The sequence below is a fragment of the Asparagus officinalis genome, chromosome 1 (genome assembly GCF_001876935.1).
Source record: "Asparagus officinalis chromosome 1, Aspof.V1, whole genome shotgun sequence".
Classification (NCBI taxonomy): Eukaryota; Viridiplantae; Streptophyta; class Magnoliopsida; order Asparagales; family Asparagaceae; genus Asparagus; species Asparagus officinalis.
Window position 1 is genome coordinate 127,732,330 of NC_033794.1, and position 21,542 is coordinate 127,753,871.

The 21,542-nt window shown below is 38.9% G+C and overlaps 1 protein-coding gene and 1 pseudogene across 1 annotated transcript in view; both read left to right on the forward strand.

Moving 5' to 3' along the window:
• Positions 1–3,470, forward strand: part of LOC109841530 — a 7,619-nt pseudogene extending 4,149 nt beyond the window's left edge.
• The window catches only part of LOC109840264 (D-lactate dehydrogenase [cytochrome], mitochondrial), an 11,364-nt gene continuing 1,190 nt past the window's right edge, over positions 11,369–21,542 (forward strand). The window contains exons 1-10 of the mRNA XM_020408863.1: positions 11,369–11,439; positions 11,510–11,571; positions 14,433–14,529; positions 15,163–15,237; positions 17,367–17,475; positions 18,803–18,912; positions 19,956–20,018; positions 20,362–20,441; positions 20,639–20,769; positions 21,198–21,241. Coding sequence (XP_020264452.1) covers positions 11,413–11,439; positions 11,510–11,571; positions 14,433–14,529; positions 15,163–15,237; positions 17,367–17,475; positions 18,803–18,912; positions 19,956–20,018; positions 20,362–20,441; positions 20,639–20,769; positions 21,198–21,241 — 798 coding nt within the window. The 5' untranslated portion in view covers positions 11,369–11,412. The remainder of the gene's footprint in view (positions 11,440–11,509; positions 11,572–14,432; positions 14,530–15,162; positions 15,238–17,366; positions 17,476–18,802; positions 18,913–19,955; positions 20,019–20,361; positions 20,442–20,638; positions 20,770–21,197; positions 21,242–21,542) is intronic.

The window sequence follows — 21,542 nt, forward strand, 5'->3', positions numbered from 1 at the left end:
TAAGGAGAGGGCTGCGTGTCTGTGAACGTGAGAAGTAGCCATTTGTTGCCAGGGGAGCAGACGGACGGATTTGGGCCTGAGGAAGATATATGAATTAATGGCGCCGAGGGGATATTTATATACAAGCTAGGTGGGGTTGGTAGCTAGTGACAAGATCGGAGGAGCGTGGTATATAGAAGAAAACCCACGGGCAAACGACCATGGTTTCAGGCTTACCTTCCCTTCTCTGCTCCCATTCTTGGTAGGTATTGATCAATCCTCCACCTACCCTAGCATCTTTCATTATTTTGTTCTTTTTTTTTATTTTTAAGTTTTTAACCTTTCTTTATACTGTATAGAAAACTATAGGAATCTCCTTTTTTTTCTTTCTTTCCTGAATTCAATTTTCAATAAACAGGAACACCGACTATACGATTAACCATATATTAACCTTTTTTTGCTTTACGGTAGAAAATCGTGTTCGATATTGACATCAAGTAATTAAGCTTGTATATGCTAAGAGTGTTGTACACTGCAATTATAAAATGTACGTCAACTAGGTTGTTAATATTTGTCATTTTCGGATCAAATTGCATTATAGCCCATGGTTTTTAATTAGTGGGGGAAGGTGGATGGAATTGACTTGTTCTTTGGTTTCCGACCAATGAAATAGATCAGCAAGTTGGTCCAAAGTGGTAGTAGGCATGCTTGCTTTAGTTTCCTAGCGAAAACGGAGGTTGGTGAACAAATAAATAGTAACAATAATAATTTCTTCTTTTTAATATTCTTTATTATTCTCCCCTCTTACTTTTACCTTATTATTATTATATGGGTTAAATGTGATCCTTGCCCAGCTTTTTGCTGTCCTACCGCAGACTTGATATTGTAGCCAACTCCAAGTTCGTGGATGGATGTCGTTAGTACTTCGTACCATCTCAGGATTAGCCGCAGATTCGATTCGGTTAATTCAACCTCTAATGCGGATAAAACTTCCCTATTGTATATATAGGGGCTGTTTGGTTCGTTTCCTTGATATAGAGAAATGCAATTCCATGTAAAGAAACACAAGTTTTGAGTTTTCCAAACTTTTTCAAGAAATAGATTGTTTTGCTTTGGTTCGCACATAAAAAATGGTGGGAAACCAATGTATTTATTTTTCTTGTGTTTGGTTCGCATAGAAAAAAAGGAAAACTTTTGTAAACAAAGCAGAGAAGGAAAAAAATCTGACGTGACAAAGTTTTCATCAATTTTACTTGGTTGGGGAAGGAAATCGGAGAGGGAAAAAAATCTTAGTTGGCGGCGATTTCAGCAGAGTTTTCCCTCTTCTATTCGAGCGAACCAAAGCGACACAAAGAAATGGACGGAAACAAAAAAGGTGACGTGGAGGGCTAAAAATCTGACGTGGAGAGGTTTTTTGAGTTTTCCACCCCTTATAATAGCGAACCAAACAGCCCCATAGTATCAATGTTTGTTCTGTCAAACCGCAAGGCTTTTTACAGCTTGACGTATTACAATCGGTAAGACTCGGCAAACTGGTCGACCCGACATCAAAATCACATTTACTTTTACCCAAACTGATACTTATCACATTTAAAGTTTTTTTTTATTTAAACCACATTTACTTGCTAACATGTTTGCAATGTCACACCTAACCTAGTTTTCAGCTTTAAAAAATACGCGAAATGGCTATTTTACCCTCACAAATTTCTTGTTTTTTCATCTCCTTCCTCACAAACCCTAACCCTAACCCTAACCCTAACCTAGCCTCCCCATCCTCCTCTTCTCCCAGTCTTTCCTCTCCCTCCTCTCCCAACTCTCCTTGCCCTCTCTCTCCTCCTCCCTCTTCCTCCTCGACCCCCACTTTCTCATTCCTTCCAAGTGGGAACTAGGATTAAGGTTAGGGTATAGGGGAGGTGACAGCAATGAGTTAGGGTTAGGGGCTAGTGGAGGTGGCGGTCATGGGTTAGGGTTAGGGTTTTGTGAGAGGCGGCGGCTATGGGTTAGGATTAGGGTTTTGAGAGAGGCGGCGGCTATGGGTTAGGATTAGGGTTAGGGTTTGTAGAAGAGGAGGATAGAGGAGTCTAGGGTTAGGGTTAGGGGTTGGAAGGAAGAATATGGGGGTAAAAAGGGAATACCTGATTTTTCGTGGGTGAACCGTAAAAAAGGTATGACATTACAAATATATTAGCAAGTAAACGTGGTTTACATAAAAAAAACTTTAAAGATGTTAAATATCAATTTGGGTAAAAGTAAATGCATGTAGTTTTAATGTAAAAACCTTATAAAATTTGACCAGACATGTATAATATTAATCCAACCCAACCCATCTAATAATTGGCTCAACTCGTCTATTAAACGGGTTATCCATACCGACCCAAGTGACCCGTTTATTGGTATTATAATCAATTCAACTTATTTCATGTACTTAACATAAAATCCATTGTCAAATCCTTCATGGTCCTATTTATCATTTATAGATTTTTCACTGTTAAGTTTTGATATTTTCAGGATGTTTCCTTTAATTTAAACTTTGAAGGTGTTTTTTAATAATTTTTATAGTTCTAAGGGTGTTTTATGAAAATATTATTTTTAAGGGGGGTTTTCTACATAAACTTTGTACTCTTTGTAAGTTTTGATTTTTCATTTTTTGGTAAAATTTAAACATTTAAGGTGTTTTTTTTAATTTTTCAAGCTTTCAAGTTGTTTCTGCAAACATCAAGATTTCATGGTGATGTTTACAAGTTATAGATTTTGTGATGTTGGTAAGTTTTGATATTTCTAGGGAGTGTTTCTGTAAAATTTGGCTACTTTACAATTTTGAAACTTTTTGAAGGTGTTTTCTACGAACTTTTAGGGTAACCGACCCCAAATATTTGGTATAAAGGCTCGGTGGCGGTGGTTGTTGTTGTTGTTGTAGGAGTCAAAAATTACCTATAGGTCCCCGAATACAGCTCGAGACAAAGAGAAGGCGATGAACGTCATTATCCAAGTCGAAGAGGATTATCCGAGTCAAAGAGGATTATCCGACGCCGATAAGCGCATGAAGCGAATCGGCGAACCGTTGATGACGCAGCAACGAATCACCACAACGACAAATGCCAAGTGGCCCACACGCTCGTTAGCCACCAGAATGGCAAACCAAGCGTCCCGTGCGCTCAAATCACCCTCATGTGGCCAGCGCGCTCGTCAGTCAATGTGCGCACGTCAGTCAACACGCGCACGTCAGTTAAGCGATCCGCGCGAGGAAGCGTACAAGTTAATGAAACGACGAAATACTCATAAACGACGCGTGCAAGTCAACAAGACGACCAAATACACAAAACGGTGGAAAATACAAGTTTCGAAAAAGTCGAAAAAACACCAAAAAGTTTAGCGAAAAGCTAAACTTCCCGCGCCCGCGCGGGTCGGATGAGTCGACCCTGCTCGCGCTTGTTCGACCCTCGAACGTAATTTTCGACAGTTTTGAGCGGTTTTCTCGGGATTTATCTGTTCCAGGGGTTCCTAACTGACTTGATATCATCCACAAACATGGTTAGGCCGTTATTGACTGAAGGTATGGTCAAATCCATCATTCTTATCCGAAAACCCCCCAATCGAAGCCTATAAATACAGGCGTAGGGGCTCAATTCACAGGGGCGGAATTATTATCAAGAGGGCGAGGTGCTTCCGGATCAAGGAGTCAAAGGAGCACGAATTTCAGAGGAGGCTAACTGATCTTGGCGAAGTTCTTCAGCATAAAGAGGGAGAGTTCGAGAGATCCGAAGCCCCGTCCGTCCGTTCCTCGAGATTAGGCTTTGTCTTAATTTCGAGAAGAGCTACTGATTTCGCTTGGTCGATCTCAGAGCTTCAAGCGAATACTTCCTTGGTGAAGTAGGAGCTCTGTCAAATTTCTGTCAACCGGATCTTATCCGTAGGCGGTCCACGGATATCGACGTTCCCGATACAGCCAAAGATCCCGCACAAGCAGAAGACCGATAAACGATCTCTTTGCGTTTGTTTGATAAAGTTGTAAACTTTTTATTTTCATTGTGTAAGGAGATCTTATAAAAAGATCAACTTTTTATTTTATTCGAGTTTATTGTAACGACCAAAGTTGTAATAGATTCAATGACAATGAAAACAATAACTTTTGAACCAAACAAACTGGCGACCACAGTGGGAGCCGACAGCTATTCTGCGAAGGCTGACGTGTCGCAACCTTGGATCCGGATCCCGGTTGAAGAAAAGGTCGAGTACGAGTTCGACCAACAGAAGTTCGAGGAGTATTTGTCATCCTCCTCCTCCAAATCCTCCTTCACTTGCAAGCGTAGGAAGATCAACGCCCCCGTTGCTGCGGTGGCTGCACCTTGCAACACCCCTCCGGCCTCTAATGAAGCCGGAGTTATAGATCTGAACTCCTCCTCAATTAAGGAGTTGAGTACTGAAGGCGCACCTACTTTACCGAAAAGAGCTCGTCAAAGGCAGCGCCAACGCTTTGCTAAGGCTTTAGAGCCTGTAGACGGGATCAGCTATGAAGCGGATCTGAAATTCAAGGAGCGTCGAGCGCCCTAACAATGGACGAATGACCAACCCTCCAAGTCCTCAACGAATGAATGGATCCAAGTCAAAAGGACTCGTTTGACCCTTGAGGAACGCATCCAAAAGCACCACGTACTGCTTGCGCACCTGCGAATTCTTGTGTAAAAAGCACAAAAGTTCCAGAAGGAAGAAGTGGAAAATAAGCCACCAAGACTGCACAAAACTTGGAAACCAAAGCCCAAAACAGCGGCCGAAAAGATCAAAAACCGCGGGTCACCCAAATCCGACCCTCCAAGCCGCGGGTCACCCAAATTCGACCCTCCAAACCGCAGGTCACCCAGATCCGACCCTCCAGCTCGCGGATCACCCAGATCCGACCTTCCAGCTCACGGGTCACCCAGATCCGACCCTTCAGCTCGCGGGTCACCCAAATCCGACCCTCCAAGCCGCGGGTCATCCAAATCCGACCATCCAGCTCACGGGTCACCCAAATCCGACCCTCCAGCTCCCGGGTCACCTAAATCCGACCCTCCAAGCTGTGGGTCACCCAAATCCAACCCTCCAACCCGCGGGTCACTCAAGTCAGACCCGCACCAGGGTCAAGACAGAAGACGTTCTGCACATGTTTCGTCGATCCCTTCGAGTTCCGCACCTCCGGTGGAGCACTGCGACAGCATGGATTTGTCCCGATTTAAGATGAAGATCACAGATCGTCTTGGTCTTTCACACGCGGGTTGAGGCAAAGCCTCGCTTAAAGAACGCTTAGGCCCGTTGAATGAATCCCAAGCAGTTTATAAGGCTGGGGGTCGTAATCGTCCTCCTAAGTAGTGGAAGAGACCGCATGGTGGGAAAATTCTCGTAACCGATCGCATGGTATTGCGTGTTGAAATCCAGGAGCCCGTTGAGTTCCCGCGCTCACGAGAGCGTAGATTTAAACGTGTGACTCTTGAACACACTAACAGAGGGTTACGTCTCCAAAAAGAAACGTATTTGTCTGACGACGACGTTATACCTAGGGATTCGTGCTAATACACGATGGGTTGCTCCGATCATTAGACTGACGAGTTGTACTATCGGGCTGGGGGTACGAACAAATCTTGAAAAAGAAGTACCCGGGAGATGGATTGTCACTGTCCGTATGCTAAACTTATCAGGGCAGTATTATCAGCGTGTAGTTGCCCCAAGACCGCTCCGCAGAGGGTCTCGGTATTTGAGAGGATCTCTAACGGAGTGACTAAGTCCAAGCCAAAACGTTTCCGCAAGAAACAATCGACTGTTCATGGTGAAGAACTTCCAGAAGTTACAATTAACATGGCTGATAAGGGAAAGTCGATTTGACATTCTAGTTCTGACCCCCTCGTATCGCATCGTCTGACTCGGCTACGCGCAGGGACCACTAGACGCAGGAACTACCAGAGAATACAGAGAGGGTTATCCTCGGATGATGAAGCATCGGATGCTAACTCGGCAATCGCTTCTGATAATACGGTATCCAGTCCGGGATAATCCTGCGAAGTGTTTATGATTAACACCGAGAAAGTAGCCAAAATGGTTGAGGATGCCATAGCCAAGCAGAAGCAAGCATTCAAAATCGAAATAGAAATGGCTATGCAGGAGATGAGACAAATGCATGACCAACAGATCCGAGCCTTGTCGAATCAGATAGGTGAATCCAGTCGTCGCAACAATGTTAGCCAAGTCGCTAGCGATTCAGATGAGGATGAACACCTTAATGCTGATAACCCTTCCGTTGACCAGAACACTGGGGGTGGCCCCACTAAAAACAACGACGCTGGGGGTGATCTCACTGAAAACGACAACACTGTGGGTGGTCCTGTTATTCCTCTTAAGAATCGTCCAAGGCCTGATACGAGCGAGGATGAGAAAATAAAAGATCCCGAGAGCAAAATCGACGCTCTGATGTCTGCTCGAGAAGTGAAAAGGACCGGAATTCCATGTTCCTATCCTAGAGAATGGGATTTAATAGCATACCCGGCGAAGTTCAACCTGATTAACTTCACGCCGTTTGATGGGAAGGGTTCGCCCACTCAACATATGATCTATTTTAAGTCCCACTTGGGTATGATCTCCGACAATAAAGCCTTGATGGTTCGATCATTCGTTGGCACCCTTCGCGGGCCCGCCTTCGATTGGTACCGCCGTCTCAAGTCTGGGAGCATCAACAGCTGGGACGACCTAATGAACCTGTTCCTCGCTCACTTCTTTGACGATGATGCTGAGGTGTCAATCAGGACACTCTTCGATGAGAAACAAGAAGACGACGAGACGGTTGACGACTTCGTCAAGCGCTTCCAGAATAAGGCGATGAACTGCCGAGATCCGATCACAAAGGACTTCATCCTCCAAACCTATCACAACACCTCTCTTTGGACGTGTTGGAAGTCATGGGAGTAGCACCGTCCAATACCTGGAAAGAGTTAAAGGTGCACGAAGAACGAACCGAACGCTTCCTTAGAAGGAAGCAAGCCGAGAGAAGCCAACCGATGGCTAACCCTCCAAATTTAAGCTTCGTCTCCCGTGGTAAAGGGAAAGCCCCTACAACTGCTGTTGATGCTAATCAGACGTCACAACAGCAATCCCGGAGATAGCAAAAGACTTCAGGTCCGAAACTCCAAAAAGAGTACTCTTTGAAGGACGAAGACGTTCCAGCTATTTTCGAATCCCTCCTTAAAAATAACAAGATCAAGCTACTACCTATCGCAAATCAGAAGGAAGCTTATAATACTTCAGATCCAAAATACTGTGCGTACCATAGGAGGGTCCTTCATCCCACAAGGATTACTTTGCTCTGAAGAATAGCATTCAAACCTTGGTTGAAGTCGGCGTCATAACGCTGGGATAAGCCAAATGAGAGCGGCAACACTCCGAAGAGTATACGAGTATAAACTGCTTCTCAATACTCCAATAGGTATATGAGTATAAACTGTTTCCTTTCTTTCATGGGAAGTTCCTAGAGAATGTCATGCCTGGTACTCTTAAGGAAAACCCGGTCATCCAACTAAGTACAATATTAGACCCAGTTTCGCGAAGGAAGCTGGGGGTGGATGATTTATGTAATGGGAAGTTCCCGGAAGAATAATACATTTAATTTTCTTAGGGATAACCCGATCATTACGAACAGAATGATAAACACTAAACTCCCACTATGATTTGTACTCCCACTCTCACTGCTTACCTGGTCAAACCTTCCTACAGTTAGGACCACAATCAAAATCCCCTCTCGATTCCTTCAATGAACGAGAGGTCCACAAATTGAGTGATCAAACCTATAAAAGTTAGGGTCATCTCACACTCCCACTCACACTTGGTCAAACCTTCCTACAGTTAGGACCACAGTCAAAACCCTCTCTCGATTCTTTCAATGAACGAGAGGTCCACTTTCAAATCGAGTGATCAAACCTTCCTACAGTTAGGATCACCTTAAACTCCTGCTTGTTCAAACCTTCCTACAGTAAGGACCAAAATCACAATTCACTCTCGATAAATGAGAAATACATCTTTAGTTCGGTAATCAAACCTTCCGACAGTTAGGGTTATCCGAATCTTTTTGATTCTCGGAGTGGAGATCCCACTCTTAGTTTCACCTTTCCGGATTCTTGAAGTGGAAATCCCACTTTAAATTTCCTTTTACAATTGGAGATAGAATATAAAATTCTTCCTCTTCAGCTTTAGGAGATAGAATATAAAATTCTTCATCTCCCGCATCGGGTTCGTCTTTGCCCCAAGAGAAGACACCACTTTTTTAACTCCCAAAATCCGTGCCTCACACACACGGGGAATTTTATCCCGAATCCTGAGCAGGGATAAGTAAATGCCTAACACGTGTTGCCGGTTAGTTCTTAATCGTAAAAAGAATAAAAGCCCACATATTCGACATTGTGGTAGGTTGTTATTCATAATGCTAAAATCTGTGCTTCACACGCACGAGGAATTTTATCCCGAAGCCTAAGTAGGGATAAGTCAATGCTTAACCCGCGGTGCTGGGTGGTTCGTTCCCGTAAAAACGACCGAGTCTACATATTCAGTATCGTAGCAACAAAAATCCATGTCTTTTATGCATGGGGAATCTTATCCTGAATCCTGAGCAGGGATAAGTCAATACCTAACACGCGTTGCCGGTTAGTTCTTAACCGTAAAATGAATAAAAGCCCACATATTCAACATTATGGCAGGTTGTTATTCATAACGCCAAAATCTGTGCTTCACACGCACGGGGAATTTTATCCCGAAGCTTAAGTAGGGATAAGTCAACGCCTAACACGCGTTGCCGATTTAGTCTTTCACCGATTGAAAAAGACACCAGAATCCAGTCTGGGGCATTTTATCCTGAAGCCTAAGTAGGGATAAGTCAGCGCTTAACCCGCGCTGCTGGGTGGTTCGTTCCCGTGAAAACAACCGAGTCTACATATTCAGCATCGTAGCAATAAAAATCCATGCATTTTTATACATGGGGAATTTTATCCCGAAGCCTGAGTAGGGGTAAGTCAGCGCCTAACACGCATTGTCGGTTTAGTCTTTTACCGATTGAAGAAGACACCAGAATCCAAGTCTGCGAACTTTTATCCCAAAACCTACGTAGGGATAAGTCAGCGCCTAACACGCGTTGCCGGGTAGTCTATTCCCGTAAGTAAGACGAAGTCTACATATTCAATATCGTAGCACTAAGAGAGTTAGCTCTCTTAGCATAACGTCACATGTGAAACAGACTTAAACAATCCGCATGCAAGCCCGATTCAAACGGTAATCGGTAAAGGCACGTCAAACCCGTTGAAGGCTGAGGGTTTGCCAAAAACCCTAAAGTCTACGCCTAACACGCGTCGCTGTTTAGTCTTTTTACGTGAGAAAGACGAAGTCTACGTATTCAATATCGTAGCACTAAAAGAGTTAACTCTTTTAGCATAATGTTACGTGCAGAACGGATTTAAACAATCTGTATGCTAGCCCGACTCAAACGGTAGTTGGTAAAGGCTCATCAAACCCATTGATGGCTGAGGATTTACCAAAAATCCTATAAATATGAGAGTAATTGACGCACCAGCCCTATTAGTTGGTCTTGTGACTTTAGCATCCAACAACTTCAGGATAAGATCCACACATGCAGATGGATCAACTTTAATAGTTGGTCCTACAGCCCAACATTTAGGACCGCCACGCTCCAATACCTTAAGAGCTTAAACTGTGTAGACTCCAGCAAATGTACGAGTATAAAATATGTTAACACTGGTCAACGCATTACTGTTGGACCCTAGAAGGGGGGGGGGGGGGATTAGGTCAAGAGGCTCTAATATGCAATTTAAAACTCAGCACAAGCAAACCACAAAACAGAAGTGCAATCAAATAGAAAGAGATAGAGTTAGGAATCGTTATCCTTGACGCGCGATGTGTTAACGAGGTTCGGCCCGCTGACCTACGCCCCCGCTCCCCACTCTCGAGGAGAAATCCACTAACACATCCGGTTTGGAAGCCGGAACTTCGTCTACACAGCGATCCCACAAGATCTCTCTCTCGCTACACAGTTTGATCTCACAGATCACACTCCCTCACAGTAGATCTCCACAGATCTCAACCACACAGCAGCAGAAGAAAAAAACAAGCAAGAACCTCTCTTTACACAAGCCCCTATAGCAAAGAGAAGAGTACTGAAGCTGGGAAGTGAAACACACTTGAAACAGAGAGAAAAACAGAGTTTTGAAAATTTTCTCAGGAAACAGAAAAAGCTCTCTGGTTTTCAAACGTTAGGGCTTAGAGGAAGAAGAAGAGGTCTGGGGATTTTATAGGAGAGTTTAAATCATTTTAAAATAAAAAACAAATCTACCCAAATGAGATAATAATCTCTTCTTCAGACCCTCATCACAGACTGTGCCAATCACTAACAAGTGAAAGCACAGGGTTCGAGGCAAACGGCCGTTTTAAAAAAAATTGTGGCTGAACAGAGGCAAAAATCGGTTGACCGAAGAAAATATCGGTCGACCGAAAAATACCTTCGGTCGACCGACCGAAAAAATCGGTCGACCGCCAGCAGCTAAGGAGTTTTGACAAAACATCCAGAGACTCATCGGTCGACCGGCACGGTCGACCGATTAAGGGTTGAGAAATTCGGTCGACCGTATCGATCGACCGACAACACTCTGGAGACATAGTGAAGAAAGGTCATCGGATCGGTCGACCGGACCGGTCGACCGATTTCTGACATATTCTGAAATCAGGTTATTTGACCAAGTTGAAATATTTCCAAAATATTCATTTGACCTCTGAAAATTCTGAAACTTTGTAAAATGTTTTTAATACTAAAAACAAACTGCTTGGAAAAAGAATTTTGCAGATAGGTACTCAAACTTGTGAAAAATAGTATTTTGTGAAAAACGCTTAAAAGCACAAGTTTAAAAACGTGTGTGTGATTCCCAATAGCTTCAAGTAAACTCAGTAACTCTTTGCCTACATTCTAGCACTAGAGAGAAAAACAAAAGAAAGCTAATATCCTCATATAGAGAGCAATATACTTGAGCTTTGATATAGCTTGAATCGGATGAAGCTTTTAATCGAATTTGACGTTCTTGAAATAACGTTGCTTCATCTCTTGGCCTCCTCCTCCTTTGGATATCTTCGTTGTAGCATATATTCCATCCATCCTCCATTAATGGCACTAACGAGCTTGACAAATGATTTTACTACATTTACACTCAATAAGCCATTAGTACCGATAATGGTGGTTGTAAGAACATCATCAAAACATAAGGGCTAACACAGTAAATTCTAATTGAACTATGCAAGAGAGAACTTTAGGACTTAGGGATTGACTTGTTTTATTCTTTAGTCTAGATCTTTTTTACATGATTTATTATTTTATCATTTAATTATTAGATAATTTTGATTATCCGTTTCAGGTATGGAACTATGCGAGATAACGTCATCAACCTCCAAGTATGTTACTCTTCTCCTCTATTTTATTCTAATCAAAGCCATAGTTGGCTTTTAAATTTCTGACCTGTAGGTTGTTCTGGGAAATGGAGATGTTATCAAGACAGGTTCTCGTGCCCGGAAGAGTGCTGCAGGGTAACCCGCATCCTCCCTTGAATCTTACATTTGCAACTATTATATCTGTTGAGGTAGATTGTAGTCCAGTTTAGAAAAAGTGGAGTGCTGGAATTAAGCTATCCAAAGCTAAGTTCAGATTATTGATTTAGTTGTGACCTTTGACTTTATGTTTATCACGGACCTTGCAGCAGAGCACTAATATCACGGACCCTGACGCAGAGCATTAATACTTCTTGGTTCCTTAGAGATGGTCATTTTAGTTTAACTGTCTGTCTTATATTTCATTATTAAGATTGGATTTTGATGCCTTACTGTAATTTGGTAAAACAGAGTGTTGAATGCAAGGACAATGTCTCCTTTAGGAACTCGGTATATTTCTGGAGAAGTCAGGTTGGAGTTATGTTCCGCTATTGGCACATGAGCTAAGTTTTTGGGATTTTATCTTTCTGGTACCCTTTACAGGGCTAATAATGCCTAAAAAAAAAGAATTTCTGCTTATCATGGCTGAGGAGTGATATGGATTCTAGGGAGTCCTAAGGTCGAAAAGGACATATGGGGAATGCAAATCTAGCTGGAATCATATTCTTCCTTTTGATATTCATATGTGAATGTGTTCACTGAAGGGGGGAAAAAGGCTCTGCCATGATTGGGACACTGTTAGTATTGATCTTCACTACCATTTCATCATTGTTTTTGTTTAAGTAGTTTCTTTGTCGGCTTAGTTCCTCAGATCTTATTTAAGATATGAAAGGTTACTCACTGGGTTTTTCTGCTTCAAAGCTTTGGTTTTAAAGCAAGGTATACCTTCAGAATGGAAATCCACCGATTTCATTGTGTGGCCACAGTCAGAGTCTAGGATGAACCATACTTCCTCGGGTTGGTTTTTTATCTGGTTACTTTTCCTTCAATAATTAACATTATTTTCTCAAGAAGATGGAGAGAGTGAACAACGCTGCCACTTGAAGCATCTCATGATTTGTAATTCAGTTCATATGTATCGGTCAGGAAGATTAGCAACATCCTCCGGCATCCTTAATATTTACATTTTAAAAATTGCTATTGTGACTTTGGATTTTCATAGTAAATATCTTTATCGAAAATGAGCTTTAATGTAAAGCCTGCATATTTGAAGAAGTTATTGAAGGCTTAACAAAAAATTTAGGAAACATGTGTGTTAACCACAAAAAACACTAGTTTTCAATGTTCAACAAGAGCAAAAATCAATAGATGAATGGTTGTTTTGGAGAAATAGTGACTCACAGTTTTCAATGTTCAACAAGAGCAAAAATCAATAGATGAATGGTTGTTTTGGAGAAATAGTGACTCACAGTCATATCACATGCTTATTAGAGCAAAAATCAATAGATGAATGGTTGTTTTGGAGAAATAGTGACTCACAGTCATATCACATGCTTATTATTGGAATGACGAGGGCTCATTTTTTATTTTCTTGGACTGTTTTGTTACTTATCGTAACTCTGTGAAAGTGAAGATACTGGACATGTAAAGAAAGGACATGGTGATCAATTGATCATTAGCTATTGTAAGGTATGTATTGAATTATTAATGAAGATTGATTATACTTGCATGTCATATATGCAAAATCAGACTCCGTTCTGCCAGCCCTCTTATAATGATGGAGGCGTGCTTTGAAGGAAGATAACAGTTCATAAGGTTGGAACTGTATGAAAGGACATCTGTATTTGCTTACCTAAGACATGGACTTTTGTGATCCTTAGGACTGGGTTCCTCCTGTTAGAGACCTAAGTATTAACAATGTGGCAATGAAAGCACGAGAACACTTTCCTAGTGAGGCAGCCACAAACCCACCATGCATAATCTACAATAAACCATCTAAACAAGAGACACGACATGTAGATCAATGACTCAATGTAACTATTTCTAGACTCATGGGTTGGAGATTAGTATGGATACTGGTTTCTAATGACATCTATCCAATTATACTATATGGCCCACTTTGACAGATCTTGATGTTTCCTAGGAACAATTTTTGTAGCAACAGAATTAGCATCCTCATAATGTCCTAAAGTGATCATATGTATACAATTTAGCCATATGTTTTATGCACTTTGCTTCTGAATAACTGGTACATAAACATTTTTTATTTTAAAATTAGATATCATACCTGGCATCCAAATGTTTTATGAATAGAGTAGTAGTGAATTTGGGTGGGGACTGTAAACTCTAGGAGACGTGATTGTTTTGGAACAAAAAGTTCACTAGGAATACTTATAAACAAAAGAAGGAACTAAGTTTACTAGGGGAAAAAAACAGGTTAGAAACATCCAACCTGTTGAGAGTCCAGAAAACTCAAAAAACAAAATGACATAGGAAAATAAATTTCTGGACATGGTTACCTTGCTTATATCGTTCTTGATTTCTCTTCATACTAAGCTTTTATATTTGAAAATTTGTTCTCTATCTTAGCCTTTTAAAACTAAACTACGTCTTTATCTACCTGAATCAGCACATAAAGTTCACCCATGGTCTCCAACCACACCTAATTATTTTATTACTCGTAATGCTTACTTCCTTGCAAACATTCCACATAAATCTAACAACATGCGTCTACTGTGGTGCAATTACATATTCCAACCAATGCATGAAGTGCATCCTTGTTTTTCATGTCTCTCTCTCTCTCTCTCTCTCTCTATATATATATATATATATATATATATATATATATATAAGAGAGAGAGAGAGAGAGAGAGAGAGAGGTTGGGGGGATGAATGAAATATATAGATGAGGAAAGGGGTTGGTTTATCTGATTCATTTAGTTTCTTTCTTCCAGTTATTTAACTTTCTAAATTTGGTTCAATACAAAGACGATTAAGTCATTGTGTATGTTTCATTTTAGATATGATTTAACGCGGTTGACGATTGGAAGTGAAGGAACATTGGGTATAATAACAGAAGTGACTCTACGTCTTCAAAAACTACCTCAGCATTCAGTGGTATCTTCTTAATAAATCTTTTTGATATTGTTGGATGTCTTTTCAAATCAATTGTTAGATGCTTCTTAATTTTTTGGTATTGGCTGAATACTTCTGCAGTGTTTCATGCTTACTGTCTTTGCACATCTGTTTTAGACATTCTGTCTTTTTAAACATTCATTGTTAAGTCATGTTGTTGATCTTGTGATTTCAATTATTTATTTGTTTTATTTATTCTAGACGTGGAAGATACTTTCCAAATCATTTAATTTTTTTATTCCATTTTAAAGTTTGCTCGGGTCTATTATTTTTCCTCGTCTATTTTTGTCAGATATGACAAAGATACATGTATTGTATTCTTTTTGTGCCACCTTCTGCCTATTTTATTATGTTTAGAAGATTATTCTTTTATCTGAATAAACATTATGGTTCAAAGCTCAAACTTCTCATGGTTCATATCAATAACTCACAAAAAGAAAGGAAGATAATGGATAGTGCATGCCATTAAATAGGCTATTACTATTGGTGATTGGAAATTTCTTATTTCACAGTATCCTACTGAAGGAACTATATCCTACTGGTTTTGAATCTCTTTCTTACCTTGTTCTCAGAGATCTAATTGTCAGTTCATCTTATTAAGTGAATGCTTTGCAGGTCGCCATGTGCCATTTTAAAACAATTAAGGATGCTGCAGATGTTGCTATTGCAACAATGCTATCTGGTATCCAGGCAAGGTCACCATGTAACAATCTGATTTCAATGCATCCTGCAATATTTTTGTCATCCTTAGTTGATTTTGATTTTTCTGCTTTTTCATACTTTCCATTTTATAACTGGTATTTGTTATCTTATTTTGCATTCATTGAATTGACTTCCACGTGTGTGAGAGAATGAAAATTATAACTTGGTTTTGAAACTGGAGCCTCGCATAACCCAAGCCCACTCGGTTACCACTGGAGCATACCTTATTAGTGGCTAATTGTTATATTATAAACCAAGATAAAACTCTCATTGACAGAAAATTATTAGGATCCAACTGTTGTAATGAATCTGTTCAGATGTGTACACTGAATATTACCATTCTAAGTATTCAATTATATGGATTATATATTATTTTCCAAATAGATTCTTTTTGTTGTCTTTGCAAAATATTTCTATAACGCAGAATTACTGAATTGTTGTCAATTTGCCAAAAGTAACTTATGCTGGAAAAAGGCAGGTTCTTTGACTCAGTCTAATGATGGTTCCATAATGGAATGCATCTGCAGTATATCCGTTGTGACATGCTTGTTTGCTTGTATGAATTTACCTCATTTGGAATCAAAACTGAGAACAAATTAGTTTGTACCAAGCGGCCTGTGCGAGGATCTTCCGTAGGCCAAGAGAAGCAGTTAAATTGGATTTTTATCTTTGGTCACAGTTGCAGTTGGTATTGGATAGATGAATGGTTTCATGATATTGAAGATCAATTTCCTTCTAGTTGTCCTGAGGGAATACAAGTAAAAACACCTGCAAATGATGAATAAGGTTTAATATTTTGATCTTTCTATTTAGAATGATTGCTAGGAAATGATAATATAGGTTAGTAGAAAAAAAGATTCAGTCAGCTTTTGCCCAATAATCGTGATAAAAACTTTTCTTATTGTTGCTGTAATGTGAAATCATGTCACGGTATGATAATGGCATAGCTCAAAAATTAAGTACACAAAAATTTACCTACTTTCTGTTATTATAGAGTGAAGAAATCCTAACATGTTTATGTCTGCTTAGGAACCTGAAGGCTGTTTATTTACATCTCGTCATTTAAGCACTGCAAAGGCTTATATAGGTTGGTGTGATGGTTCTACCTCACTTTATACATATTGGTGTCACAGCCATTGTTTACTATCTATAGGCGGAAAGGATGATGAGAAATTCAATAAAGTCAATGGAAGTCCCATAAGTGAAACTGCTTGAGGTTTCTCTACAACGCTACAATCAGTCTAGTAAAGCATTACCAATTTATTTGTTTCTTCTACCCTTGTTCGTGCTTTCTAGATATGTACATATGGTTGTATAGAGCATTCAGAACATGTTCCTCAAGTATAATCTAATATATTTACATTTGCATGGTTGTATCACTTCGTGTAATGAATGTGTTGGTTCTGTTTTGATCTAGCCATTTAGCCTTAGCCTTTTTGAATGAACCTAGACTTCCCAACCCCCCAATGGAACCAGGATTATCGACTTATCATGTTTATGTCTAGATGCTGTTTTGATCACCCTAATTAAGGCACACCAGTTACATACTTGATGTGGTTTGTACCCATTTATTTCGAAATACAAACTGTTCCCTTATTCTTTTATCTATCTGTAAATAATTAACGCAGAATCAAACAAAAGGCATCAGGTTCACACAAATGTTGTTGGTTATGCTTATACAAATTAGCAAACTAAACATTTCAAGGTCACAGTGATGCAATAAATTGTAACATCAACCTCAAAGGATTGCCCTAGAACAGGAATTGTGTAAGGATGGAAGACTCTTGAACCAGGCAATTGCACACAGACCAACCTTTGCTGGCACAATTAATCATTAGTTTATTTTAGCTTTATAGAAGACATAAAGAAATGTGATGCTGACCCTCAAGATTGATGTAATAGATACAGGGAAATAATCACTGCTATTTGGTTGTAAAAAAAATTGAATAGATGACCTCATTGAGTTTTAGTAATTGTTATATTTGGCTTTCTATATGGTTTATTGCACTATCTGCTGTCTGAAGTAGAAAGTGCAACCTGAGGACTTTGCCTGCTGATGTCTTGCAATTATTATGTGGATTGCTACTTCATTCACTTAAATTCTGATAATTAATTAGGTGTCAAGAATGGAACTCCTGGACGAGGTTCAAGTAAGGGCAATCAATATAGCAAATGAGAAACATTTACCTGAAACTCCAACATTGATGTTTGAATTTATAGGCACAGGTAAAGTAAAAGTATCCTGGTTATGTTTCCTTGACTCTTTTAAGAAGCTGATAGTATGATGGTGACATAGAATCAGTACTGATGGCGTTGAATCATTTATATTTACATGTTTATTTTCTTCTATGGAGTGGTTATCCTTTAGCAATCGTGCTAGTAAAAAATCTTATAGTTAGTAGACAGTAGTAATGTTGGTCATAGAGCAGCTAAAAAATCATTTATCTCATCAACTTGGTTGTTAAAAGTTTATCATATTGTTCAATTGTGCTAGTCAATCATCTTGATGCAGTGTTGTGTTCGTGTTGCTGTTTGAGCATGTCGTTGAAGATGATTTGCTTAAATATTTAGAGCATTTTCCAAGCCATATGTAACTTCTGTCGTATACAATCTCTTGTGGATATGATATCGTAGCTTTACTATTTATACTATTATTTGCAATCAATCCTGCTAAATATATACTTATGGGGTTTCTAACCTGTCACTCTTTAAGTTTTCTTTTTGTATGTTGTGTTATTCATCAAAAGACTAATTTTTCTTGAAATCTATCTTGTTGCTTGAGCAATACCAATTCACAGATCTAAGTATTTTCTTTGTACATAGCGACTCATCTTCATAATATAAATTGTGTAACAGAGACTTGCTTCTCTCCTTTGGCATTTTTAAAAATAAAATTTGTTGATTAATCTGTGTAATATGTGCTGTAATTGTTGATTAATCTACATTTTTAAAAATAAAAATTTGTTGATTAATCTCGTAATATGTGCTGTAATTTTTAAGAATAAAATTTGTATTACATAAAATTTGTTGATTAATCTGTGTAATATGTTGATTAATCTGCGTAATATGTGCATAATTTGTTGATTAATCTGCATAATATGTGCTGTTTTTTTTGCATTTTTAAAAATAAAATTTGTTGATTAAGTTGTGTAATATGTGCTGCAATTGCTTCAATACAGCCTAACATCTCTTATAAATTATTTCACTATAAAAGCATCCTTGTGAAAGGGTTTATCTATTATAATGCTTTACTCCATGGTTATATCTTCATCCAGTATTAGTTTAGATGAACTTACTTATGACCACATTTTGATTTTGAGGATACTTATACCAAGCTTAAAATGATTGCTTTCTGTTCTCGCTTCAAGCATTGTAAATGGTGCCTAATCAATTAAGTTGTTTGTTTGTCCAAAAAGATATTTAACTCAAAAAGTCTGTGTGCTTTTTGGTTCTTAGAATCTCGTCTTATGAGAAATATTCACACATTTCTGTCCAATGCCTCATTTGTTTACATTCTGATTAAATTTCTTGTTTTTTTTGGGTGCATTTTCAGAAGCATATGCACGGGAACAAGTGCTACTGATTCAGAAAATTGTCTCTGAACATAATGGCTCTAATTTTGTTTTTGTGGAGGATCCTGATGCTAAAGAGGAGCTGTGGAAGGTACATTCATTTTATTTCTCCACGACTACCTTTTCATCCTGTTTGGTTAGGAAAGCAAGAGTATTTTAACTCTTGCTACCCAAACATACAAAGGTTTGGGGTGTAATAATAACTTAGGCATTATCCTCACACCACCTAAATACAATCCATAAACCACCCATTTTGAGAGTATTAATGCTTGAAGAATGTGGAATTATTAGTTCTTCCTCAAACCTATTGCAATATCCCTAACTCTTACTTACTACCTCACTATCGGAACAAGCAACAAATATCCAACTGCTTACTCTTTCTCACTCACTCTCTCTCTCTCTCTCCCTCCCTCCCTCCCTCCCTCCCTCCCTAAAGGCTCATAACATCCACAACTTTTCTATGACCTATCCAAAACACAATATCGTCCCTATTTTGATTGATATTTTACCATTTTGGGCCTCGTTTTTCTTGTTTGTTATGTTTTTCTTGCTACAACTGGAAATAAAGAACATATTTTTATTCTGGTTCAATAATCGAAGTTTAAACAACTTAGGTTAATTTCTATATGCCTTTTATTGGATCATGCTACCTCACAGTTGACGTGATCAATATCTTTATCAGAGTTAGTTCCATGTATATGAGATAGTGTAATAGAAAATGTTGCAATATGAAGCTTCGATAGTTGTCATTGTTGATTCCCAAAGTTTGAAACTACATTTATTTATGCAATAGGTGTAGCTTTAGATCTTGCATACTTTAGGAAGCAAGAACCTTCAGATGGCACAGCTATCATGAAGCAGTCATAATACTGTAGAAGTTTTAGGATTTAATACTCTTTCAGCTTGAACCGGGGTACATTATTGTATTGGTGATTACTTCCCTGAATTAGTTCAGCAACAGGTTGTACAATTTATCTAAAAACATTCTTTGTTGTGGATCTGCTGGAGTATTTGGATCTATGATTTTTAAGTTGTTTGTCAACGTCTTCTATGATCTTTCATTTACTAAAAACTAGCTAAGGGCATATATGAATCCCCGAATACTGATGACTTGGGTCACATTTGTATTTACAGATACGAAAAGGAGCACTATGGGCTTGTTTGGCAATGGCACCTAATTATGAAGCAATGATAACAGTTAGTTCGTTAATGTTTTCTGGTTATTCATTTTATTTTAGGTATTTTTTAGAGTTGGAATGCAAGGCAAAATCGTATAACTTCCGTAGAGAATTGGTTTTGTATTTTGTTGAAGTGTCAGTCAGAAGGCTCAATATGGAATGAATTGGAAAAGTTCAAAAATGTGCAGATGATGTATGTATCATGTTGGATTGAGAAGTGGCATAATAGATACAAAAAGTAACCTAAATAGCTGGAGTAGGGACCAAGAGTTGTTACATGGAGATTATGGTGTTCGTTAGGCCAGTGAACTCTCTGATACTCTGATATTGGCTGTTCTCAGACTAGTGTACCTTGTTTTCAGGATGTTTGTGTTCCCTTGTCGCGTCTAGCAGAATGCATATCAAAGTCTAAAGAATTGCTTGATGCTTCACCAATGCTGTGGTATGTTTCTTGTTTCTTTTTGCTTTTTTCTTAAAAATGTATGACATTAGTTTATTTAAGATGTTTTTTATTTTATAAAAAAACAGTCATGATGAATTTGGATGATGTATTCTATAATACTTGTTAGTTTTATGAATTTGCTGGTTATGAGATAATGTGTTATTGGAAGCACTGATTTTTATTTTTTTGTTCCCCAGTGCGGTAATCTCTCATGCTGGTGATGGGAACTTCCACACAATTATTTTATTTGATCCAAATAACGAAGATCACCAGTGTGAAGCAGAGAGATTAAACCATTTAATGGTTAAAATTGCCTTATCAATGGAAGGTACTTTTCTTATCTTGTTATGATTACAGTGATAAGAACATAAAGTATTAGGAATATGGTCTCGTTGTTATCAGTTAGCTAAAATTTTCAGTTATTTATGTGAAAAAGACGTGTCATTCATGTTCATCTTTTGTTTGTTTGGAGATGGTTTATCAAAAGCAGAAAGGATCTCTGACACATCTGATGATTGTATACCATGTATTCTACTTGGGTTTGATTATTAAGGGTTGTACGGTAGTTGAAACACTAACCTAGTTCACATTCACTTTCTGACATCGAAATCTTTGCATGTATGCAAAATGCAGCTGGAGATCTACTTCTCTCTCTAAGCTTAAACCTATACTTCCTAAGTTAAATTTATCTACTTGGAAATCGCTGTATAGGAAGCTTTTGCTTACTTTTGACTATTTTCTTTTATCAATAATCAGGAACATGTACAGGAGAGCATGGTGTTGGTACTGGGAAAATGAAGGTATGTATTCTTTGCTGTGGTCGTGTTGCCTTTCACATGTTGGAGTTTTATACGAAACTTTATGGGATGCTTGATGGACCACTTCGTTTCTCTATCGTTTCTAGTGTCTATTATGCATTACATGTGAATACTCTGCCCTGTTTTGTGGATCATAATGGATTTCTTAAAACTCAAAGTAAAGCAGATGATGTGGGAGAACTATTGACTTTCTAAGTCAGACTTCTCTGATAATTGTTTAAAGCATACCATATCTTTTTCTTCCCTCTCTCCCTCTATTATTTATTTTTTATTTAATTTTTTG